Below are 27747 nucleotides of genomic sequence, written 5' to 3'. Positions count from 1 at the left end.
CTCCCCTCTTTGGTGGAGATTTTCATGCATGCTAGATCCACCACACCAGCATCTATCGAGACTCAGACACAATTTGTTTCTCCCTCAGGTCATTGATTCGGTGGAGGCTGGTGTCTGTGGATCTCACTCTGCTTCGTCTGTCCTTTCTACCTTTCCTCAGTTTCTCCTTTGGGCCCTTGAGGTTTCCCTGATTTGTTGGAGTTTGGATGTCTTTGGGGTTGGTGAAGGTTAGTGGCCCGGTGGGTGGTGTCTGGTCGGTGCTGGGCTTCGCTTTTCTTTCTTTTCTTTGGTCCCCCTTCGGGTCTCCTGGCGGCCCCACGACTCTGGCTGGATTTTGAAGTGTTCGGTTTAGGTGAACGGTATGGGAATTCTTATTTATTTATTTTATTTTTTTCTCACGCACGCACGCACACACGCACACACGCACACACACACGCACGCACACACGCACAAACACACATACAAAAAAAAAATAATAAAAAAAAAAGGGAGAACAATGATGATGACATTTCAAATGATCAATACTGAGATCTCCCAAAAAGAAAAAAAAAAAAAAAAAAAAAAAAAGCATCACCTCAGTTCATGTCTAGAGATTCAAGAAAGGGATTATAATTATTTTCTCATTTATACTGTATATGACAAATATATGACACGCATCAAAATAAAATATTTGCTGAAAATCAAGAAGTACAACTTTTCCAAAATCTGTTTAAATTCCTGACTGGATGATGATTTGTTAGTGATTTTACTGTGGATCAGTCAGTTTTGTAAGCTGATTCTTTCATGTAGTTTTACAATGTTTTTCCTTTTCATTTGTACAATAATTATTCATTTGTGACAATTTGAAATGAATAAAAAAAGTTTGGTTTGATTCAGTTCTTCTGTGCCGAAAAACATAACTGCATGCAAAAAATATGACGCAGGTAGACATGAAGACACTTTGTCAGGAGACATCTTCTTGAGCACTGGATGACTTTTATGTTAAGTTTAATGTTTTAGATGTCCCAAAAGATGTATTTTATAAATTTATTTGTTTGTTTGTTTTTTATGCTAGAGCATACAGAAGGCTTTGATGCAGTCTCTCAATTGCAAAGAACGGTTGAAGAAATGGTAGTTATTACAAAAACGGCCAGCAGGTGGCAGCAGAGCAAAAGAGACCAACCAGGGCTATGTTGAAACAAAAAGAGCTAATTTACTCACAATTCTAAAAAGATTTGTGAATAATGATGAAACTTGGCTATATTCTAAAATACCAATTGCTGCAAAATGGAAACAGATACAAATATACCTTTTTTTCCCCCTGAGCCTAATCTTTCTTTTGGTAGGTTCCATGTTTTTAGAGCAATAGAACACAATATTCTGTGGGCCTTGCAAAATCTGTCAAAATCCAGTAAAACAGCCAGTAGTGAAGGGGGTTGCTTCAGTGAAAATGGCTGGGAGTGAATGAGTTAAAAACATGCATGATGAGGACTGGATTCAAGCAAAAATAATCCACATTTTGTAGTACATTTCACTAGCACTGCTCACTGATTGGCGAAAAAAATAAAATAAAATGTCATTCATACTGTTGTTAATTAAATGGTTGTAAATGTTTTATTAATTTATGTTATAAATAATTAATAAACCTTTCATAAGGGCACTCTTTTTGTAAAGTGGTAAAGTAAATGTTTAGGATGGATACACTTCAGGTAACCTTGCCAGCAAGATGAATTCTCGTGGTATTTGTGAGTTCACAAACACCGGAGAATACATCTTGTACCGCTCCCGCTGATACGTTTGCAGCCGATCTTTTTTCGATCGGACCAATCAGGTTGTTTAGGCAGGACGAAACCAATAAGCGTCGATGGCGGGGGTAAACAAACAAACAAACCTAAAAGACGAATGGGTGCTGCAATTAATTATGTTCTCGCAGAATTACTTACCGTTTCCTTGTTGAATTTGAGGTGTTTCGTGCATTTTTACTTTGCTCCCCCTCCCTAAGACAAGACGGAAGATGAGATTTTCATCCGTTGCCTTGATTGGTCAAAACAAAATGTGCAAAGATGCCGCATCGTCCAATCGGCTCAAAGTATTGTACAGCAAGCCCCGTCCTTCCCAAACGCGTCTGCCTAGTAAAGTACCAGATTGATAATGTGAAGAACTCCCTTGAGTGAATCACTATGGACTGTCAAGGCACTATCTGTGACCCCTGCACAATCTGTGACGTGTATGCGCGAAAGATCGGCCATCTTGGATCGCTAACTACGGCAAAACACTAGAACAAAATACCTTAATATGCCTGCGCGATATTGCGTGTTCGTAAAATGATACATACAAAAAAAAATCTTAGATTCTTGATGGATTTTAAGGTAACTAAGTAACTTTTGATCCTATACGTTTTAAAGACGAACATTTTACTTTTGACCCCATTATATATTCAGTGAGTCTGCATTGTTATACTTTACAGTAGGTCTGCGGTGTGTCTGTGTTTTAAATGACCCCCACCCCTCAACCAGTCTCAACCCCTATGCTATTGTAACCCTAAGATGTTGTTTTCGTTTCTGGATGCTGGGTAAAAGGCGGGCTACAAATAGTTTCAAGTTGATGTTTTTTGGCGTCTTCCTGCTAAATTAACCAGACACGGCAAGACAGGATTCAAGCACGTCTCTCTTATTTAACTCTCTTCCCGAACAAGGCTGGCTCGGTTGCACCTTTCTCTGCGCTCATGACATGCGCAGTACACAAAACACTTCAGCATGTAAAACTAAAATAAATACAAAACCAAAAGTAATAATTCACAAAACAAATATAAGTCAATTGGAAGTAAATAAGAAAATACATATTTGCAAACAATGTGTTACACTATGAAAATGGCCACGCATTGTTCTAAAGACAATAAAAATAAACTGTACACACTCTCACAGCCAGGGTTGGACTGGCCATCTCGCATACAGGGCAGATGCCCGGTGGGATGGCGTCTTTTGGGGCCAATATTGTGCTATTTAATTAGTATTTTCTTCTATTAATCAATTTACAATATTAACAGCAAACTGAACCAGCAGGCTGGCCAGCCCAAGTCAAAATGCTAGGGCTGATTTTTTGGTGCCAGTCCAGCCTTGCTCACAGAAAACTATAATTACAGTATGTGTCAAAATATTTTCTATTTGTACAAGAAATGCTTGGGTAAAGAACCGCTTTGCTTAAGTTAAAGGTGGGGTCTTTAGTTTTGTCCGTTTTTGTTTGTAGACACAACCGTTTGTGTTTGTAAACAACCAATTCAAAACTGACTCCTCCCATGGCTCCACCCCCACTCCCGTCAACATTGCGCCTGCCTTCAGCGACACGCTGAGGGGTAAACATAGACTTTAGGCCCACAAACGTCCCTCTCATGGCAAAACACAACAAAAGGGCAAAATACAGACACATTAACAGAAGCCCAGAGGTGTTGATTGAGAAGGATTACATGTGTATACATCCAGTGTTTAAGAACTGTTTATTTCCAAGTGAAAACTAAAGACCTCACCTTTAAAAAAATAAAAATAAACAAAAACAAACGTGCACCTGTCCTGTACCTTTTGCAGTGTCTGTTTAATTTTGTGTGTGAACGTGTTTTGACCTATGTGGTTGTTGTAGTTTGTGATCTAAGATGGCCGATCTTCTGCGCGTGCGTATCACAGATCGTACAGGGGTCACAAATCGTGCTTTGACATGGACTATATGCACAAATCACTTCCACATTCGACGTGTGAGTGCACCCAACCTTCCGGTGCGGGGAGACTTCAGCGGAGTGCACTGTTGATGTGATGTAAGACTCTAAGCCTAAATCTTTAACCCACTGAAAAAGAACAGGAGTTGCTTCTTGCTTAAACATTATGTCTATCAGAATTTTAAAACTACTAATTAGATCACCCAGAGCCATAATTTTAACGGCTTGAGCTCTGGTAATGAAGTCATTGTTTAAAATTATTATTACACGTAAATACAAGCCGTTTGAGTAGCTACTAAAGCTATTTTTTTTTTTTTTATGTAAATGCAAATTATGTATTGTAGCTCCTCTCCCGGGACTACTGGGGTACATGGTTTATTATTAATTTTTTATGTCAGCACATGGTGACATTTCTCTTAATACCTTGCTGAAAAGTGGTTGCTTTGGAAATCCAACAGTGTTGTCATCGGTGCAAGAATGACTCATATAATTATTTTCATGTTTTTAATACAATAAAATGGCAGAATTTGAATAATATACACACAGGCACATGAAAAGTCAAAACGCCAAAAAGGCAGAAACGTTAGATAATTTTGTAAACAGAGTATCAACACATCAAAGTTTAAGCGTCAAAATACAGCTCTGTTGTTAACAAACGCCGCCCCTGTGTGGTCGACAGCTACAGTTATCGCTGCGAATGTTAACAAGTTACAACAAACTGTCTCCGGTGGTCAGCATAAGAGAAAAAAAAAACAAGGCAGAGTTCTAACCTGTCTATGTGGGCACACAGCAGTAATCACTCGGCGTACTGTCATCTCTCCTCTTCTTCGATGCCTTGACAAATGCACGCAACCGCACTCATAAAAAAAATAAAATACGAAAAAATACTCCAAAATGTTGACAACTGATCGAGGTTCTCTGAAGAAAAACGAACGGCGATGGCATTACCGGAAAAGGCAGTGCGTTACGAGATTTTCCCGGAAATACGTCACGAGTCCATTATCAATCTTGCTGGGCTCCAGGTGGCAGAGTGGAACCGTCAGTTGCCTTTGGTGCAAGTTGGTGAGAGTTTGTTTCCCCGCCTGGGAGACCATGTATATATATATATATATATATATATATGGCTGGGGAGGTTACACTTCAGGTACAAGTGCGTGATTCCAAATCAGACTTCCGTCACTTGAACCATGCAGCATAATTCGGCCTTTGGCATGCATGAAAATGCAACAAGTGCCTTGTGTGACATTTTTTTCCCCATATGAAAATTCTGAATTTAAAATGCAAATGTGATTAATTGTGGGTGGTTGGCCTCTGATCACAACTTGTGTGGGTCTTATTTTGTACTTTTTGCTTTAATAACTAATATTTTAAAAGGTCTCAATCTCAAAATATCAAAACCAAAAAGGGGGTTGGGGGAATCCATACACACTCAAATGACGAGACATTGGTCACAAGGCTCAAATTGATTTCACTACTGGCAATAAACTGTCAGATGATCTGGTGAGGTTAATGACACATTCAGCCTTTTTCGACTTCCAGTAAATAATACACGATCATTTTTTATGGGGTCTTATCTTGTCTTGACGTGTCTCTTACCTCAACATCCTCCCTAACCGAAAACTCTGCAAGGCGTAGCCAGTCCCGCCCACTTAACACGAAATCGAAAGTTTTAAGCAGAATTAAAAGATAACGGTGCATAACGTCCCTCACTTCTCACAGCTACACGGAACGCAAACACTGCTGTATACCTTTTTGGATGATGGCTTTCCATCAACACATGCCGTTTTATAATCCGGTAAGATAATTCTGCTTTTGTTTGTTTATTTAACTCTGAGACACAATCTTTTCCTTTCCTCGTTGAGTACAGAAAAGAGGGCTGGAGTTTGCTTGTCCCGTCACTTACTGTGGCTGTTAGCGGCTGCTAGTCGTAGTCTTATTTAAAATTGTCGCATGTCTGTGCGCCATCAGCACGTAGTTTGACAGTAAATTCTGATTTCGGTGTTTGTTTGTTGTTTTGTTTCTTAATGAAACTGGGGTTGCGGTAGAACGGCAAGGCATACCATTACGTTACGCATTAAAAAAAAATGTTTCACGGGCCCAGGGGCAAAAAAACATTCTGCCTTCCCACTTCCACACATCACATTTATTATACCTGTTAATATTTTATCTAACTCAATATGCAAAAAAAAAACTTAAAAGAGAATCGAATCAATGGACTTGCAATTGCAGTTTGGTAGTTAATAATTCAACATCATTCCTATTAATTTTCTGTTACCTCGTTAGCCATTATAATAGCCGTACTTAAACTTTAAAATTCAAAACGGAAACCACAGGTAATGAAAAAGGATATAATTAAATATGATGAAAAAACACTGGTATGCCATTATTGCTTAATGACAATGGTGACAATGTAATTTACGCTAGGGCAGGGGTGGTAACCTTAAATACCCTAAAGAGCCATTTGAACAGACTACAGAAACACACGCACGAGGATATGCAAGTATCAGATCAGGGCACATCCGGCCCGCCCAGTCGCCCACAGTCTCTGACGGGCTCTCACAGTGACCATGCAGTCCCCCCCAAAAAAAAAAAAATATATATATATATGGTACTTTTATTTTCAAAGGTGTTTTTTTGTTTATGTGCACACTTGTGGAGTCTAATACAAGTGAGGTGGTGAGCAAGAGCTACAAATTAGGTCTGCGGTGTTGACCACTACAATATGTTTTCACTATATTTAGCGAATTCTCCTACCCCTCTATAAATATTTTTTCCAACAGAGAGGTGTCGTAATGTTAGCAACGTAGCCTACTTATTCCCTGGCATAGTGGAGGAAAGAGGGCCAAGAGGATTTTGCCGCATGACACTGTATGCAAAGTCAACATTTTCACATGCTGTACGTATTGTGTGTAGCCTATTATAAATCATCGTGTGTAAAGTGTATATCATTGTTAAAATATTATACCTTCCCACTTATCTAGATATTTTGGAGTCCTGACTAAGACCAACTACAAGTTGTTGGTTGGGTGCATTATGCACAAAATTAATGTTATAATTGCCCCTTCAAAACCTTCAAGTATATTGGGGTCTTGTTCACGGGTGAAGTACATCTATCGACTTTTAAAATTATAACATTAATTTTGTGCATAATGCATCCAACCAACAACTGCAGACTCGGTCGGTTTCGGTCCATTGTAGTGAAGAAGGAGCTGAGCCAACAGGCAAAGCTCTCAATTTACCGGTCGATATATGTTCCTACCCTCACCTATGGTCACTAGCCGTGGGTCTTGACCGAAAAAACAAGATCCCGGATACAAGCGGACAAAATGAGTTTCTTTTCCAGGGTGTCCGGGCTCTCCCTTAGAGATAGGGTGAGAAGCTTGGTCATCCGGGAGGGACTTAGAGTCGAGCCGCTACTCCTCCGCGTTGAAAGGAGCCAGCTGAGGTGGCTCGGGCATCTGGTTCGGATCCCTCCTGGACTTCTCCTTGGAGAGGTGTTGAGGTGTCCCACTGGCGGGAGGCCCTGGGGACGACCCACGTCACGCCGGAGAGACTTAGTCTCTCAGCTGGTCTTGGAACACCTTGGGATGCCGCCGAAGGAGCTGGTTGAAGTGGCTGGTGAGAGGGAAGTCTGGGTTTCCCTCCTAAAGCTGCTGCCCCCGCGATCCAACAAGCGGTTGTAAATGGATGGATAGATGTACTTTTAATGACCACATATAATTTTGTCTAAATTTTTATTTCATAATTATGACAATACATATCACATATACACACGTGAAGCAATTTACTGAATAAAGACAATATTTTTTTTCTTAATTCTAATTTGAGATAGGCATGTTGGCTTGGCCCTCAGCAAGCTTTCCTTTGCAAATTAATCGCTCTTGCTTGGAATTTATTAAAAGAAGTCCTTTCCTTTGTAGATAATTCCCTTCACTGGTTCCATCAGTGGTGGTCTACAGGAGGGCAAATCCATCACCATCAGTGGACGAGTCCAACCTGGAGCTGACAGGTCAAACCACTCCTTATTTCAGTATCTGCAATTTTCACCCATAAAAATACATTTGTACAACGTAGTGTGTAAAACCTTTGTCGAGTGTTTATATTCATTGGAATGCTTTGTTATTTTTAGGTTCCATGTGAATTTACAGTGTGGCTCCAACGCAAATGCAGACATTGCGCTCCATTTTAACCCACGGTATGACAGTCATCCTGGCTATGTTGTCACCAATACCTTCCAAAATGGTCGCTGGGGTACAGAAGAAAGGAAGCAAAACTCACCTTTGACCACTGGCTCAGTCTTCAACCTGCTCATCACAGTCTCCAGGGATTCCTACCGGGTCTAGTATCTTGTTCATTAAATTGGCAAATCTGGTCAAAATATTCTCTCAGCAAAACAAGTGTACAAAGAAAGAAAGGTGCCATTGATGCAATACCCAGCTCAAACTACGCAACTTTTTGGTCGTTCACGACGGTCGCTCTGTCAAATTACCAGATAAATTAATCCTGTGTTCTGGATCAGACAGTGGCCACTCTACAAATCTGAACAAACACTGACCAGACCCAGCCCGATTATTGTGTGTTGCAACTAGGGGTGTTAAAAAAAAATCGATTTGGCAATTTACCGCGATATTACAGCGTGCAATTCTCGAATCGATTCGATATGCGGCTGAATTGATGTTCAAACATAATTTTTTAATGAAAATATTCAACAAAACGTCTTACTTATGGTTAGCGTTCACACGTCAAGCATGGAAACATTTTACAATTAATGGAACATTAAGCCTTAATATTTTTATTTCAATGCTGTTCAAACATGGAACAGATTGTTTGTTAAATTAAGTGGCTCACAGTTATAAACCTGAAGTTTCAGACAAATAATACATTTTCATACAAATGTATACATGTACAAGTTTACTGATTAGTATTTTATAAATTTGAGTTTAAAAAAAATGCAATAATCAATTTATAGATTCGTATCGAGATTAATTGGTATTGAATCGAATCGTTACCTATGAATCGTGACATGGATCGAACCGCCAGGTACTAGGCAATTCACACCCCTAGTTGCAACCAAGAGCACGGTCTGTTGGCACAGGTCGTCGAGAAGGTGGGACGAAAGGAAAAGAGGCAGCAGGGAAACAGTTTGTGGGCACGCAGGACCACGGACATAAACGGTCCATGCCAGCGCGACGCTCTGCAGGAACAATGAGCACATTCTGCACACCCCCGGCTCAACACTGTATACAGTTAAAGACAATGGCAGACTAAAAATATTTGCAGGGGCTCAGGGAGGGATGGAGGGGTAGTTAACAACAGCGTGATCAAGTGTGTCAGTGCCAACAGAAATAAATGCAACTTCCGACTTTGATTTTTATTAATTTTTTTTACATCGAACGCGCGTGCGCTGAAAAAGTGCCAAGCCAGGATATTGGCTCAATATTTGAAAGAATGAGGAAAGTGAATGATAAACCAAACATGGATCTGTTACTTTATAATCTCTTTACCACCCATAAGCAATAAGCGAAGTGCGTTTCTCGACTGCACGGTGCATTGTGGGTAGGCTAAACTACCATACGGTCATTGAAAATGAATTGGATCCAATGGAATGAGCTCTGATTTCTAACATTTCAACCGGTGGAAAGTTGCTGTTTTTTATTTAATGTATTTTAAACATGCATAGCATGTGGTTTACTGACTTCGGGGGTTGACTTGCAAGCTTTAAGGTGTACAGTTACGCAAAGACTGTCACCACTCTAATCTCACTAGTTGGTAGTAGGGGTGTTAGAAAAAATCGATTCAGCAATATATCGCAATATTACAGCACGCAATTCTCGAATCGATTCAATATGCGGCCGCATCGATTTTTAGACATCAATTTTTGATGGAAATATTCAACAAAACGTTTTACTTAGGGTTAGGATTCACACATTAAGCATGGAAGAATGTTATATTAATGAACATTAAGCCTTAATATTTTATTTCAGTGCTGTTCAAACATGAAACAGACTGCAACCTGTTTGTTAAATGCAGTGCTCAATTATAAGCCTGAATTTTCAGATAAATAAATACATTTTCACACAGATCTTACAGTGTACATGTACAAGTTTACTGATTTGTATTTTCTAAATTTGAGTTAAAAAAAAAATCGCAATAATAAATTTATAGATTTGTATCGGGATTAATCGGTATTGAATCGAATTGTGACCTATGAATCGTGATACGAATCGAATCGCCAGGTACTAGGCAATTCACACCCCTAATTGGTAGCCTCGCTTTTTTCTTGACGAATGCGCAAACGTAATGCACACTTTGCTTATTGTGTTACACTTGCATTACAATTGACTTCATAATTCCATATTTTATCTCTCTAGCTGAATGTCAATGGCGCTCACTTTATGGAGTATAGACATTGTATTCCATTTTGCCGAGTGGATACCATCTCAATTGTTGGAAAAGTCGACATTTCCTCCATTTTCTTCACTAGCTCTATGGTAACAATCAGTACTGATTAGTATGACGTAAAAATGTCATACATTTATGAAGACAGTGTCAATTATAATTATTTACGCTTTGCTCTAGTTCCCTGGACAACCAACGTTTCCCGGTCAGCCCACTTTTCCTCCTGTGCCTAGCTTTCCCTCACATGGAATGTATCCGAATCAGGCATTCCCACCATGTCCAGGATTTCCCCCGCAGTCTGGATTCCCCTCACAACCTGGATTTTGTCCCGCAATCTATGTGAGTCTATTAAAACTATTTTACACACATGTGCTGTTGCACACACAGTATTAAAGTCACTTTGATATATATATATATATATATATATATATATATATATATATATATATATATATATATCCAAATGGGAAAGCATTCTATCGAGTCATGCAAGGCTTTTGTTCAGTGTAAAGTTTTACCTTTAAATAAGGGTAAAGAAACATGAATTCAATAAGCTTGTAATTGTGTTTTAACTATTGTTTAACTTATATGTGTATAGACTGTTCCATACAAGGTTGTCATCAATGGAGGATTTAAGGCTGGAAGGACCGTTACCATCCTAGGGACCGTTCACCCTAACGCCACAAGGTTAGGTCATCATTTTTTAAGCTTAATTTCTGAACGAGTAAAAGATGAATTTAAAAATGACCATATAATGTCATTCATTGTGCACAGACTATTAACTTTTGCTAAACATGTTCACACTGAATTAATTGTTTTCAGAGAATATAATTTGTGAAATTGTAAATAAATTTATTATAGCACTTTAAAAACCAAGACTTAATTAAAAAAATAATAATTCTGACCCACGCACTGATAAAAACAAAGATTGCACAACACCGCCACTACCTTAATCTGGTAGCACTAATGGTGGCATAGTGGTATTTTCCCCTAGTAGTACTTTCTGGTTATGATATGGCATGCTATGTAAGCAAGAAGTTCTGAGAATTGTTTGTTGGAGTCTATTTTGATTGTTTTGTTGGACAGTTGCATTTCACAGGAGAAATATTTTAGTCAATGCTCAAAGAATGCTATTAGAACAGTTTTTGATTCTAAATATACTTTCTATTGGATGATTTCATATTCATTCCAAGATTTTACTCAAGTAAATATCTGTTACAAGCTTTGAAGAAAAAGTAGAAGCAAAAGTAGAAAAATGTGATTAATCGTGATTAATTATGGAAAATTGTGCGATTAATTAGTTTTAAAAATGTAATCATTTAACAGCACTAGATTAATGATGTGAAGTAGTTTACAGGGACCCTTTGAATCTGTATCAAAATTGCTCTGGAGAATGTTTCACTTTCAATTTGTTCAAAGTTTCCAAAAATTACATCTTTTCGCTCTCCTGGCTGTGCTGCACTCGCATGTCCATGTCTGCTGTTGTCAATGTTTGTAGTGGCTAGTAGTGCTACCCTGTAGTGGCGCACCTCTGCCGCCTACGGGTACCTTGATGGGCCAAATTGCGCATTGACTTGCCACTCGCAATCAATTGCGTTATTTTTATTAGCGCACTCATTTGCGTGTAATTAATTAATCTAGATTAACGCATTAAAGTGACAGCCTTAATCATAACACTTATCTAATGTGCATGTAATGAGTCGTAGCATTTAAATACAATAATTTGTCATATAAAAGTGTGGGGGGGGGGGACACACAAATACAGTAAGATGTTTCTTGTGCGACTTCTAGACCATACTTTCCTTACAATGTTGGTTGGTTCGAAATGCTGCACTGCTAATCTGGTTAATTTTCAAAATATAATTTTATTGTGCTGTGCTATGATCTGGAATTATATGACATGATATGATCTCTTCTGAAAGTAGGCCACATGGTTATTTATTATGTGTATTTGTTAACATTAAATTGCTTATCATCTAAAAATAGACTACACATAGACTGCCGTCCAAATATATTTGGAACTTCTAAAAGTGGAGTCTGACCACACTATAGGCTACAAAAGAATGCAACTGACATAAATATCATGTTCAGTTTTTTGTTTTATTGTTTAATGGACAGACGCACCAGTCTATAGATATATCCATATCCATAGATTTGATATCTCCTGTTCTGTTCTAAATCTGGCTGTTAAACAAATGACCAGAAGTCATATGTGGAGATAACATACGATGTCCATTAAAATTAACATTTTCCCTGTTTTTCATCTCAGATTCGATGTCAATCTGAACCATCATGCTGGCACTGCTCTACACTATAATCCACGTTTTAACGAGAACGTTGTGGTTCGAAATACCAAGCAGGGGCAGCAATGGGGCTCAGAGGAGCGTGGTGGCCCAATGCCCTTTCACAAGGGACAGCCTTTCACGGTATGTCACTCCAATGTTATGCGTCCATAGGTTTTCTATCATCTGTATAATATATAATGTAACTGTAAATACTGTATATACGTGCCTTCAATAAGTTTTCAGACTTTTTTTTGTAAAGGCATTTATAATTATTGTAGACTCTTGAAATTGTAGTATGTTCTAATTGTACATCTGACGAGATGGCTGATCCAGTTTGATTCTGTCTATGTTCAACGGGACAGCTGCAGCAGGACTTTGAACACATCCTACTCTACCCTGCTTGCCACAGCTGAAGTTTTTTGATAATGCAGTCTGGTCGTGAGAGCACTTTGGAAGACCCTGTTGCATGGGTCGATCATCGGTTTTTGAGTAGCACAAATGGGAGTGATGATGAGAGGTGTGGGAGGAGTAGAGAAGTTCGAACACCAGAGTTGGTGGAGGAAATTCATACATTTATGGATGAGGACCGTCGTGTCTCTATAAAGACGATAAGTACACAGTCTGATGTCAGTGTGGGAACTGTACACACAATTATTCACAAGGAACTGAAAATGCGGAAGATGTACGTGATATACACCAACTCTGGTATTCTGACTTCCCTATTCCTCCCACACCTCTCATTGACCTCACAGACTCTCTGCCTTCCTTGAATCGTTTGTGCCACTCAAAAAACGATGATCGACCCATGCAAGAATAAGCAGTCTGAAGGACGGCATTTTCCCAAAACTTCAAAAACTGTGATGAGCAGGATTTAGTAGGGTGTGTTCAAAGTCATGCTGCAGCTGTCCCATTCAATCTAGAAAGATCAAACTATCGTCAGATGTACAGTTATTATAACATACTACAATTTCAAGAGATAATTATAAATACCTCTACAAAAAAGCCCAGAAACTTATATAAACTATATATATATATATATATATATATATATATATATATATATATATTAGAGCTGTCAAACAATTATATTTTTAATCAGATTAATCACATCTTAAAATTTTGATTAATCACAAATAATCGCTTAATTAAAAAGGCTTTTTTATCACCCTTTTTTGCCCGCCAAATTTAAATAGCACCTATTATGTGTTAATTTTTTTCGACATTTAAAAGGAACCCCGAATGTAATGACAAGTTTGCTCTATATTACTTATTTGGTTGTTACCAACATAACTATGAGATTAATTTTTCAAAAATCATTTCCAGTTTAATACATTTTGTAGAAACTTCATTTTGGCGTACGCCGCCATTGTTATTTACGTTGTAACACATTTAGTACGTAGTAGTGGTGTGAATTGCCTAATACCTGGCAATTTGATCTGTATCACGATTCATGGGTCATGAATCAATTCGATACTGTTTAATCACGATACGAATCGGTCCCATAGTCAAAGGTCACATAGTATGAGAATGCACTTTAGTGGGGTTGTCTATCAATAATATGCATCCCTGTCTACAATCCTGTCTACAATCCAACCAGGTATGAAAAAAGTCCATCTGCGACTTCTTTAGCTTTCTCCTCCTTTCTAAAATGTGTGTTTCAAACGAGCAGATTGAACTTCCGTGACTTAATGACGTCAAAAAGACACGGAAGTGCACTCGACCCAGCCCCCTTAGGTTAGTGGCACCTCTGGTAAAGGTTCGTCACGCCCACTGAAATTCGAGAAGCTGGCTCCTCCTTTCTTTTTCTCCCCGTGCTCGCAAATGCTCCGTAGAGAGGGGAAACAATGATCAAGAAAAAGTGGTTGGTTCCTTTGTCCCAAGTCTTTGAGAAGACAATGGATTAATTATTATTATATTATTATATAGATTATTATTATTATATTATTATTATTATATAGATATAATTATTAAATATTATTTTTGAAGGATGTGTACTGACATCATTTCTCAAAGGACTGTTTTGTTAGTGAAAGCCTGTTAAGAGCTGGATTTGCAACACGTTGAAACATATTAGATCGGTCCCAACAGTGTGACACAACTGCAAATGGTAAAGATGTAAGTTTAACATTTTTTATTTAGTCTTCCTTCCTAACCTTTCTAATAAAAGATGTGCACCTTCTACCATATTACTGGTGTATTTTTAGTGCCTAAAGTGGGAGCTACATTTGTTGTGTGGAGGTTGTTTGGTTACAAGAGGTCAGATATGATCAAGCAGACGGTGGTTGGATAATGTGAAGCGGTTGCATATTGTCAAAATACAATCCGCGGTGTTTAATTTGCCGTGACTGGCAACTCCCCATCTAGTTGGTCTGACTTTGTGATGCTAACCGGCTGCTAAGTCGACAAGACGGCTTGCACGTTGCGACCGCGCAGTGGCCTAAATGTGCACATTTGTGTTATTCATAACCGCTTGTAAATGTCTATAAGCATTGAAGGAATATTTTGATTACTATATTAAGTGTAATCTTTGCGTGTCCAAATAATTGTATTCAGGATCTGATGAAGAAGTTTTCTTGCAAGAATTTATTTAGAGGCCTCTAAAGACACAGTCAGGACACCACATCAGAATGCAACGTGATGACCCCAAGTGTGTGACAATTTACAGAACATCGACTCATTTATACTCAAAAGATAAAAGGTTCCTCTTCCCCTCCTAAGTTGATTAAAGAACAGACATGTCGACTCCTAGTGACCAAATGTGTAATGTTGTTAGTAAGCAGACGCTTACATACAGACATGTTGATTCCATGTTGGCCAAAGGTGTAATCTTATTAGTAAACAGACATTTACATACAGTTCCCCTTCTTGACTGGGGGAACAAATGCAATTAGGATCTAACCCCAGACTTTTAGACTCCAATGCCAAAAGGCTCCTTGTGAATTGATGAAAAGGGGATTTGAGTCATTTCCCCCTTTCAAACAGCAGATTGACACTTGATCAGCTTTTCCAACTGTGTCAATCCGTGCCCAGGGAAAAGGCACTCCAATGAATCTTCTTTCTTCCGCGTCCTTGGGCAGCTTGTCAGGTAGACACTGGAACCGGGTGTGGTGGGATCCGTTAGATGGCTCCAATTGGTGTGGACGCAGATCAGCAGCTTAGTCAACCCCCTCGGTCTGAGTCAATTGATGTGATTGAAGAGCCTGGGACCTCGTGTGGCTCCCACTATTATGATCAGCAAACCAGATCGACCATTTTTTCACCATATCTGAAAGCAAAATCATTATCATTTAGTCACTTATAACATATAGTCTTCATTCTTTACTTTGAAAAGAGCACCTGGTAATTTTTAGCAAATGTTAATTGTTTAAGTTCTGTAGGTCCTGAAACATGCTGTTGGACACGGAAAAAGTTATTTTTGTTGTGGCATTCAAACAGAATCCGTTTAATGACATTTGTACATTCAATGGCATAATAATGAAAGTCTTGTTGCCATTGAAACTTTATGAGGCCAATTGTTTAATATTTCTATTTTTCTTTAATGTCCTTGAGATCAGAGATAATATACTAAATCAAATATGTTTTAATCTCAATGCCTTTTCTATATCTTATGAAGTTTTGTTTTTTCAAGTGGGTTTGTCTGATCCAATCTTCCTAGGAAACCCTTATGATGGTAGATAATGATTAATCAAATATTTTACCATGATATTTACTGTTGTAGATTTTAGCATAAATGTGCTCTTTGTCGTACATCAAATTTCTGTATTTTTAACGCTGGTTTCTTATTATAGCAGTGTAAATCATTTAAAAACAACATCATCTTAACTCAGAACTATTCATGTCCGGCCGGGCCATGAACAGTCTGAGAAGAGATTTATACTTATACCTTAAATAAACACTGCAGTTCATTTTTAACAACTTGTCTCATGAAAAAATGTCACCCAGGTGTGTCAATGTTCCTTCCACACCTAAATGGCATATTCCATGGGCTCTAGAAATTATACTTTTCAATTGTTTCTGAGATGGAACATACTTACCGTATTTCTGCTATAAGGGTCGTCTTTTGTCCTCTATGTAGAACTTACTTTTCCTCCCATGGTCAAATCCTCACCATTCTCCGCTCCATTCTTCGCCTGTAAATTCCTCACACCAAACTTCATTCTCACATCAGACAGACCAATCATTCTCACATCAGACTTCCTTTTCAACAAACTCAGACAGACCAATCATTCCCCCATCTGATAAAGATCAATTTTGATCATTTCAGACCTGAATGTGAAAACTGCAGCCGCTTCCAAATTGCTGCTTCAAAGAGGAAAAACAGACACCTTGTGTCCTGTAGATTAAAAAAACAACCAAATTGTGACAATTTGGCCAACACCAGAACTATAAAAAGATCTCCAGCTGAGCTAGCCATGAGCCATCAAAACAAAAGCCTTTGAGGCAATAGTTTGTAATGTAAATTTGAATCCTGTTCAGGCAACTTAAAGTGAGAAAAACAAACAACTTAAGCAGATGTAAATTAAGATACTGCAGCGGAGGACTTTTAGGGTCAGGAAGAGAAGAATTTTTTTTAAACAACCCCATTAATCTATTGCAGGTCACAAATCTTCCAAATATCTGCCATCTCAACTAGTAAAAGAAACGAGTTATAATCAGAAAAACAAAACAAAATCCCTACTTTAAACCAACCAAAAAGTATTCTTAAAATGCTACCTAACCTCACCTCTTCTACAGAGTAGTGGGGGTTTGTAAAAACACAGCAGGGAACTTTGCCTTTGTGCATTCCCCGTGGAATCCAAAGGTCAGTGCTGTTGAGCTTAATCAAAATTAAAAATTTAACCAGCAAATTCGCCTTAAGTGTTCCATATCTGAGTCCACTCTGAGAAGCCAAAGTTATAAAAGAGAAATGGGAAAAAAAATAGAAGGCCAAATTCAACAAGCATCAAACAACGGAAAATATAGTATTTAAAGATTAGAATAAATTTTATACTACCCTAATTCACATAAGCTGTTCTCAATTTCCGAAACTGCGTTGCTATAGATCACATCTCCTTTCTGACATAGTACAGAGTGCAAATGTCTACAAACAGAATACAACATACGACCTCAGGCACCAAACTCAGATGATTCCAGAACTTTGAGTCCACAACTGGAGTTCATATTCCTTCCTGTCCTTGTCGATAGCAGTTTATGCAGGGCAAAGTTCAAAGCGGGCGCTGGGCTTTGTGCACTGGAGTTCTCAGGAAAAGTTCATCATGGCAGAATCGATGATAATCCTGTCTGCTCAAAAAGTTGCTGGACATTATGCTCAAACAATGCATAAGAGTCATTGAACAGTCACAGGACGAGCGGATTTACAGTGTACCATCCTTTTCGCAGTCCGTGTGGTCACTTCCCCCCCCGAAAGTGACCATTGTTCAGTTCGCCGTCCACTCTGAACATCAAGCATAGCAGGAGAATGCTGTTCATTCCATTTCCAGCACTTTTTGGTTGAGTCACCCAAGTGAAACACCTTTCAGTCAAAGATTGAACCTGCTTGAAACATTTATACACTCGGAACAGACAGAGGGAGATGAGATCATAGCAAGAGAACACTGCTTGTTGTCATTCAATTTCCAAGAAAAAATAAAATAAAAAATTCCCCCAAAATATTTTGTTTTTCAAACTATTTTTAATTTATTCATTTATTTATTTTGTGGTTTTATTTGAATTTGACCACTACACTATAGCAAGTAGTAGTACTATATTTACGCATATGTCTACCATAGACATCTTCATTACGTGTTACCTCAAATTTAAGAAAATGTGACAGCTGTCAGTCACCCTGGCCACTTGGATGGAAGTCATTTCGAATTTCAGGGCTCCTCAGACTTCTAGAATGGGACTCAGATAAGGACAAAGGTTAAATCATTTTCACACCTACGAATAAGTTATCAGAGATGCAGGGGAAATATAAAAATCAAAAATGAAAAGTCTATTTCAATTAAAATTTGGTTTTATTACTCATTCAACTATAAAAAACACGGATCTGATTTTAAAAATAATATGATAGTGACCTGTAGTTAACACCTAGACCTCTATATCCTTCCGCATAACAGGAACAATTTGATTTTAACAGATTAGCATTAGAAGACCCCTGCTATTCACACACACAACAGGCTACAAGTCACCCAAATGGAGACAATGGGAGAGAGGACTAAACTTATCACACCCCCCTGTCCTTTTTTATCTAGTTTAATTTAATTTTAACAGACAACAGTACAAATCACCACCTTCTTAAAACAGCAGCTCACGGCCCCCATCCTTTCAAAATATGCAGATTTCCTGCTTACCATTCTTTTTCACCCTTTTTTGAGGACAAAGAAACTGGAGAGAGAGGAAATTTTTTCCACCTCTTTTCCATTGAAATCTACTCTTTTCCTGTTCCTACAAAACGCCATTCATATACATCCTATCTTATCTCGCTCATTTTTGGAGACACAAAATACCTGCCTTCCAACAAACTCAGTCCTTCTTTCACTTAACTTCAGTTTCCTCTCCCTTGTCATAAAGGCATTGAGGAGAAAAAACACAAAAACAAGAAGAAATCAAATCCCCCCTTTAAACTCACAATTCACACATGCTTGACATATTCACAGTTTCAACTCACCAAACTAGACCCAGAACACACTCACACACAACACAAACTCCTCAACTTAATTCAGTGGTGTCTCAGTTGTTGAACCACAGACGAACACAAACCTCTCCGAAGTGCGCACTCATTTGTAAAATACACCGTTTATTCGTCTAATAATAACTTCACCACGTAGTTATAGCTCAAATGTTGACTTATTCGCGCACAATCCATCGCAACGTTACGGCTGCGACACAGACACGTCGCGCACATTGTAAGACAAACAACGAAAAACCGCGTGGCCACAACACACCATGGAGCTTAACAAACAAACGCGTACATTCAACAATTCATTTCTAAGCCAAGAGCTCTCGCTTGGTTCAAATTTTCCCCGCGGGTCATCTTTCACAGTCAACACTTCATCCAATTTATGTTCCAATTTCTTAACAGATGCAGCTGCCCGCAGCTAACTCATCCTTAGCCTTAAAAACAGATTCGTGCGGTAGCGTCTTACCAAAAACTAATCTCCCGTGCATGGCAACTGTACACTGGCAGAGCCGCTAGCTTAGCATCAGCCTCCTCATTCTCAAAATCACTTAACACCGTTATCCGCGCAACTTTCACAGAGCTATCCAACGCTAACATTCTAGCACAAACCAACATTTGGTCCACGACCTTATATTGTAGGTAATCAGCGTAGGTAATCAGCGTCTGGCGCTGTTTACACAATCAAATTCCACAAACACACCACATTTTACAACGGTGAGAACCAACCACTATCACAATTAGTGCGCATTCATACATTTAAAAGAGTTTCATACTTAAGTTGACGCCGTGGTGGAAATGCGTCCAGCATCATGAACTCACTGTTCGCTTAGCGACCAATTCTGACTCTCGACCGGAAGTCTATGCAAATCGAACCTCCTTAGTTACGGTCGAATTTTTTCGTCCATAATATGTAGTAATTAGTCGTTTTTAATATTTATAAAGTCAGTGACGTCTCACTTATGATACTACGATATAACAGATCAAAAGTATTCTCATTAATCCCCCCAAAAAAAATTATTATTATTATTTTTTTTTTCAGACAAACACAAACAAGACGAAAATGAAACAGATATTAAATACCTTTTGCGCGACTTCAACAAATATATCCAGGATCTTCACGGGCGGCTTATATCACACAGCTCTGAACCGAAAAAACGGCAGGCTTTTTATATCACTCCACGGCACCGTAGCGATACACGCAATATACGGGCGTTTAACTCAGCAAACACTACGCGTGATCAACGCGAGCTGCTTATATCACAACACACATCAGCACACACATAGTGCGATCACCACTAGCGGCTTATAACACCACAACAACCACAACAGCCTATTCCCCCGTGGTACTCAATGTCTTATGCCGTTTAAAACGGCGGAGCGCTCCGACTTGACGTCACTTCCGTAAACACGGGGCATTTTTATGCGCGACTTAAACCCAACACACACACACACCGAGGAATTATGTCCCTCGGTTTAATAATTCCACACAGCACACACCTTGTGTGAATGATATCACACACAGGCGGCTAATCCACACCGCACGCCCAGTAGCTTATATACTGACGGCTTATTCATACGAAAAAATAAAAAACACAGCCTATTCCACCGCGGAAAAAACTCCCATGCATGGTTCAATGTCGTAGTAATTTTCAAAATCGAGGACTTTCCGTCCCACCGTAAGAAATACTACTACAACCCCCCAAACTTGCTCACAGATCCCAAATACAACCTAGCACAGACGAAATGCAACCGTATTGATCCTAAACAACCAGAATTTCTCTACGTGGATAAAATGTCCACTCACCTTGTTAATATTTTTGCGCTTTAGAAATCCGGTGTTCAGGATCAATCACAGCTATTGAAAAAACGTCTCAATAAGATCACGTCGGGGTCACCATTTTGAAGGAATATTTTGATTACTGTATTAAGTGTAACCTTTGCGCGTCCAAATAATTGTATTCAGGATCTGATGAAGAAGTTTTCTTGCAAGAATTTATTTAGAGGCCTCTAAAGACACAGTCAGGACACCACATCAGAATGCAATGTGATGACCCCAAGTGTGTGACAATTTACAGAACATCGACTCATTTATACTCAAAAGATAAAAGGTTCCTCTTCCCCTCCTAAGTTGATTAAAAAACAGACATGTCGACTCCTAGTGACCAAATGTGTAATGTTGTTAGTAAGCAGACGTTTACATACAGACATGTTGATTCCAGGTTGGCCAAAGGTGTAATCTTATTAGTAAACAGACATTTACATACAGTTCCCCTTCTTGACTGGGGGAACAAATGCAATTAGGATCTAACCCCAGACTTTTAGACTCCAATGCCAAAAGGCTCTAAATAACATCATGCACATTCCTATCTTCAATAGCTTTGAGGGTGAGAGGATAAAATAAAGTTCACAAAATCATTACTCCACTGTATTATTTTAAACACTCATGATTATATCACATTGATATGCCTATAAGTAAACTCAAAAACAGTTAAACATCAAATTGAAAATATTAAATGTCTTCAGCATTCATGGCAAATCTGAGATATTCACGGCAAAATAACCATTGCCTAAACAATCGCAAACTAATGCTACAACATAGTCTCTGCAGTAACTTTATGCTACTTTTTCTTAAGGTCAAACGTTATGCCACTTTTCCACATATTAAAATAGTTCTCTGTATTTTTCTTTTCTTCTGCTCCCATGGTCAGTCATTTCCATTCACAGCATTAGCACATGACTACCATGACTGAAATCACTGCCCCTTCAAGAGATAAGGGTGTGGCCTAGACGTGGCCTGGTGCAGCTATTTACATAAAAGTGATACACCCTTAAAACAGGCTGTTTTGGACAGAGCGTTTTTTGGCTGATTTATGGACAGCAAAAATATTAGATCCAAAGTCAATTTGTCACAGAAATGTCTTTTACACATTTAAAAACTATTTTATTTTGTGGAAAAGTTGAATAATATGAGACCTTTAAAATGGAAAAAAATGTTTGAACAAATATTCTGAGTGTCATCCGCAAACATTTATTACATGCTTTACTTTAATGCATGTAGTTATGTTTATTGCTCAAACACAACCGTTGCTACTTTTAATGTAATCATCCGCTGTCAGGTAAAGGATAATCTGCGGTCAAAATTACTAGTGTGATTAATCTGCTTTAATACATAATTAATGCGCAATTTTTTTGTGACTAATGAATTAGTTAACGCTTTAACTTTGACAGCACTAATATATATATATATATATATATATATATATATATATATATATATATATATATATATAATTGAAATTTATTGAAATATTTATTTATCTGGGTACATTTATGCTGTTATTTTTGCCATTTTTGGTAATATTTGAGTAAATAAAACAGCTCTTCCTTTCATTCAACACAATTTAATAAATTTTTAAACAAAATATTATATAGATATAGAATATTTGGTAAATTATAGAAACATGTACCATGAAAAGTTTAAAAAAAAAAATGTTGAAATTTTCCTTTTAATTCATCTTTGCAACTCTGTGTCCTATAACTGGTAAGCTATTTTTAGAACAGACCACAGTTAGTCAAATTGTGCCTGCGCGGATTTACTCCGGGTACTCCGGTTACCTCCCACCTTCCAAAAACATGCATGGTAGGCCGATTGTCCACTCTAAATTGTCCGTAGGTGTGATTGTGTGTGTGTTGTTCGCCTATGTGTGCCCTGAGATTGGCTGGCGACCAGTTCGGGGTGTACATACGGGTGTGCTAAAAAAATCGATACGCCACTGTATTGTTGCGGGCCTCTTTACAATACACGTATCGGTAGCAGGCATCAGAATCGATATAGCACATTTATTTGTAAATACTGTTGGCAGTTAACTCTTTGACTGCCAGACGTTTTTAGAAACGGGATGTCGCCAGTGCCAGCCGATTTAAGCATTTTGACTGATCTTTCAAGGTCCACAGAAAATGTTGTGTTTGGACTATGGAAATACACATACTACCAAATGAAAGATTGAACTCTCATCTTTCATCAGAAAAAAAAGTTTGTTTCTACCTTATTCCGTTCTTCAGTAATCAACAATAGAAAATGGTTAGTTTCACCGAAATGCTCTGTTTTGAAACAAAAAGCGGAGAAAAAGAGCTTTTTGTGAAACAATGTTATTTCATGCACTCTAGTGAATTCTACACTTCTTTTTGTCCATGAATGATGCCACAAACACCTAAATAGTGCTTTACTTCTGTAATACACCACCACCAACAATGAAAAAGTGTTTTTAGATTGAAAAATACGTTTATTTCCATTCAACAGTGTAACAATTTGACAAAACAATTTCGCAAACTATTTACAAATGTGTGCAACTGTGGTACTATTTACAATTATGTGGATGTTTCAAATACAGTTTTTCTTTTTGTAACACTGCCCTGCGTGCAAGGAGACGGAGCAGGATTTGCACAACAGATACGTTTCACTTCGATTGTCCGTTTCGCATGCAGACGTTACACTTTCTTGACGGCCTTTTTTTCCGGGGAATAGCAAGTAGCAGACTGTACCCACTCCTCCGATGAATATGCATTGGACTCGGGGCACTCTTCGTCGTCCGATTGAGCGTCCGCCTGAGCGTCCGCCTGAGCGTCCGCCTGAGCGTGCTCGGTTGTGCTCCGCGTTTTCCGGTGTTAGCATCGCTAGCCCGTGAACCTTTATGACGTCGTCATAGGCACCGCGTCAGCGCTTCCAACTTCGGCGTCAACCTCGGAGTCACCATCATCATCATCGATGATGATCATCGTCGTCATCAATGTGCTCTTTAGCGTTGGTCGATGCCTTTCGTCTTTGAAAAAAATTCCCAAGTGTGAGCTGCTTGCAACCGTTCGCCATTGTTCGCTTCTTCAGCCATCTAGCTACGCCTCACGTCTTCTACTGCCGCGTCAATGCTCCCAACCTCGGAGTCACCATCATCATCATCGATGATGATCATCGTCGTCATCAATGTGCTCTTTAGCGTTGGTTGATGCTTTTCGTCTTTGAAAAAAACTGCTCGAGCGTGAGCTGCTTGCAACCAGTCGCCATGTTCTTTTCCCTTCCCCAGCCAGTGTCCCCTCTAGCTCCGCCTCACGTCTTCTACTGACGCCTACCCAATCTTGTCAAAAGAAAGTCATTGCTGCCATCTAGGGGCCAAAAATAGTCATTAGGCTAACTAGATCTGCTTGAAACTTTCACCACAGCTGGCCAAGGCTTTCCTCCACCCGTTTCCCCCCCAAAAAAAGAATAATTGGAGAACGTCTTTTAACGTCCTTGGCGGCCCGCCGTAGGTTTTTACTAAACGTCATTTAACGTTTTTGGCAGTCAAAGAGTTAACCACTCATTGCTTGCAGGGCTGTGCTGCAGCAGCCTCTGAAGTTAATTGCAAAGCAGCAGCAGGAGGAGAGAGTGGGGAGAGCAGAGAAAAGAGACTGTAGTCAGGTTTCCATCCAAATGTTTCGAAATGTTAATGCGAATTTTGTGAAAATGACATGCGACTTATGCCTGTTTCCATCTATTCTTCTTTTGCGAATATGCGCCGCGAGATGACGTTGTAGTGACGGAACTTTGGGGCAATGGGGAGTTCCAGGTGTGAATGTTGGTATTGACTGACTGAACAGAAGTTTGTCTTGTTGGCTTCCCTCCCGCATGTAAGTGAGGTGTGTCGTTACATTGAGAGCTGATGTTAATAAAGCCATCTTAAATTACTTTTTTATTTTTATTTATTTATTTATTTTTTATTTCTGCCGTTTCCATTCAGATTCTTTTTTGCAATTCTTGAAAATTCGAATAAAAATAGGTGGATGAAAACCCACTTTCTGGTGCCTTGTAGACAGTTTACTTCATCAAAAAAAAAAGTGTACATGTGTAGGTGTCCCACGAATTCAAGTCTGTTCTAAAAATAGCTCACCAGTGATTGGACACTGTCAGGTTCAAGCAACCTAGAACAGTTAAAAATACACAGACACAAGGATGAGAAGACAAGTCTTTTGGGTTTCTTACTTGCGAGGAGAGCAGAGAGGTGTCCAGTCAGACTCCTCAAACCACTCTGGCCACTCTGTCTCCCGCTTTTTTAATTTTGGGGTGCTTTCTGAATCACATGAGTGCGTTGCAACTCTAAAGGGGTGGGGAAACGCATGATGCAATGCTGCATTGTCTCAAAATAAAAACATTTGTCTGATTGTTTGTAAGTGTATGCAAGTATAAGCATGTTTTTATCTTTCAACTGTCACCGAAAATGTAATCATCCTCCTTGTGATTGGGCGCAGTTCCTGTTTCCTTGCTGTCCCAGGCTGTGTGACATCAAAAACACAGTCAACACAATCTAGTGATCTTTGAGCCATTTGATTAGTAAGCTCATCCAAAGTTCACATTAGTAGCAAATATATAACTTATATACACTTTTATTGTAACAGACACTGTGTCTTGCTAAGAAAAAATAAAACAGAGGAAGACTATCAACATTTATTTATTACATGGTACATGTTTCTTAATGTACCGATTTTCCTATAATAACAAAAACAACTAAATAGAATGTGTTAAATGAAAAAAAAAAGGGTTTTATTTCCCCAAATCTTTCAAATAAGCACATTTCAGAGCTGTAATTATGTATGTATATATATATATATGTATATAAGTATGATATTTTTACTCATATTGGCTCATGTCTATTTGTAAAGTTTCCCGGTGTGTCTGTGAAAGTGACACCTTGCTCTGCAATGCACTCGCATTTAGACCACGCATGCCACTAGGTGGCAAACCAGAAGAGCTGCTAACAAAAACGTTTTTGCCATCCAACATAATAAACATCATTTAGATATATGGCTCTTATAATAAAAATGCATGTAAAGCAATGTTAAATGTCGGGATACGTATTCCCTTAACCCTATTAGTACTATTATCATAGCAGTTTGCTTGTTTTTATTGTTTTTAAGAGAGCTTTCTCTCGTAGTAAAGCTCCACTCCTCCACTTTCAGATATGTTGCGAGTGCAAATGGTTACGTGGATACATTGATTTGTAAGACATGTGTCATCTCCACTATGACACAACGCTTCCCCTCCTCCACACATGAATCTGCTAGCTACCATAATATATGTGGTATCCACGTAAAGCTCCACTTCTCTGCTTTCAGAAGCCGTTGGAATTACGTTGCTAGCGCTAGCGATTCAGGAATTACAGTGATTTAAAAAACAAGTGTGTTGTCCTGTCGCTACCGACAGTTTCGGATCTGAAGGGTTAAAGACCATGTATTGGGATACACTTGTATCGCGATACGTATCGTATCGTGACCGCTGTATCGTGAGGTTGTTGGCAATCCCCAGCCCTAGGTGTACTCCACCTACTGGGCGTTGAGCTGGGATAGACTCCAGCATGTCCTCCATTCCCAGCATTAAATAATACCAAATTTGACTGTCTTGCATGACTCATTAATATTGTAACACCCTCATATGTAAAGGATGACACAGTCTTATTTATATTATAATTATTACTTATTATTATTAATTATAAAATCGAATACAGTATGTAGAAATGTATAAAATACTATTGCTACTACTCATGCATCTTATCTACATTTGCCATGTCAGTGGTGATTTGCAATGCAGTCATCAAGTTCATTTCCATTTTGAAAATATAAATTTTACTGTGTGACTGAAAAATAATAAAACTGTTTTCATTCAGCTGATCATCTGTTGTGAGAATCACTCCTTCAGGATTGTGGCCAACGGAATGCAAGCTGAGGCACCGTTTCACTCACCTGCATCACATTTCCGAGCTGGAGATCAACGGTGACATTAGCATCACCTCAGTTCATGTCTAGAGATTCAAAAAAGGGATGCCCTCAAATATCATTTATTTTCTTATTTATTATTTTCATATATACTTACTCAATTAACATAAATAACATGTACTGTATCATAACAATCAGCAAAATAAAGTATTTGCTAAAAAACAAGAAGTACAAGTTTTCCTAACTCTGTCTAAATTCCTGACTGGATGATGCTATAAAAGTCACAAAATAATCGAAAGTAGATTTGTTAGTGGTTTTACTGTGGGTCAGAGTGAGTTTTAGAAGTTGATTCTTTCATATCGTTTTCCAGTGTTTTTCCTTTTCATGTGTACAATCATTATTCATTTGTGATAAATTGAAATAAATAAATAAATAAAAGTTTGGTTTGATGGAGTTCTTCTGTACTGAGAAAGATATAGATAAAAGATAAGAAAAATATGATGCAGGTAGACATAAAGACAATTTTTCAGGAGACATCTTCTTGAGCACTGGATGACTTTTATGTTAAATTTCATTTGATCATTAACAACAATCCACTAGTTATTAAAACAAGGTAATATCATATATCTGGTTTTCAGTTTAAACTGTAGTATACTGCTGGCATCGTCCCAAAACATTGTGCCTCCAAAATCGTCACTTTTCAGGAGACCCCAAAAATGGCATGCTTGTTCAACCGTTAACATTGTATCATTAAAGAGAGCAAGCCATTTTCAACACTTAAGATTAGTCAATTGTTAATGAAAATGACACCCACATGTGTGAACTAACTAAAAATATATAATTATGAAAAATATTAAATTTGCCAAAATGTAAAATGTGACTTATGATGTTTCGGCCCAATGCTAGCGATATCCAATTACAGCTTTCTAGTTTAATGGTACTTTTCAGAATTTTATAAATGTTATTTACTGTACACA

At 38.4% G+C, this 27747-nt stretch overlaps 1 protein-coding gene across 1 annotated transcript; it reads left to right on the top strand.

Moving 5' to 3' along the window:
- The first annotated feature begins 5324 nt into the window (after positions 1 to 5324).
- LOC144052340 (galectin-9-like) lies at positions 5325 to 27223 on the top strand. Its single transcript, XM_077566304.1, is given in 9 exon segments — positions 5325 to 5480; positions 7606 to 7694; positions 7815 to 8022; positions 10057 to 10176; positions 10265 to 10423; positions 10683 to 10771; positions 12354 to 12510; positions 26722 to 26777; positions 26779 to 27223. Coding segments are annotated over 9 exon segments (999 nt in total). The 5' UTR covers positions 5325 to 5441; the 3' UTR covers positions 26861 to 27223.
- Positions 27224 to 27747: the final 524 nt, after the last annotated feature.

Source organism: Vanacampus margaritifer, chromosome 5 (genome assembly GCF_051991255.1).
Source record: "Vanacampus margaritifer isolate UIUO_Vmar chromosome 5, RoL_Vmar_1.0, whole genome shotgun sequence".
NCBI lineage: Eukaryota > Metazoa > Chordata > Actinopteri > Syngnathiformes > Syngnathidae > Vanacampus > Vanacampus margaritifer.
The sequence above is the reverse complement of the archived record's forward strand: the minus strand, read 5'-3'. Positions and strand labels throughout refer to the sequence as shown.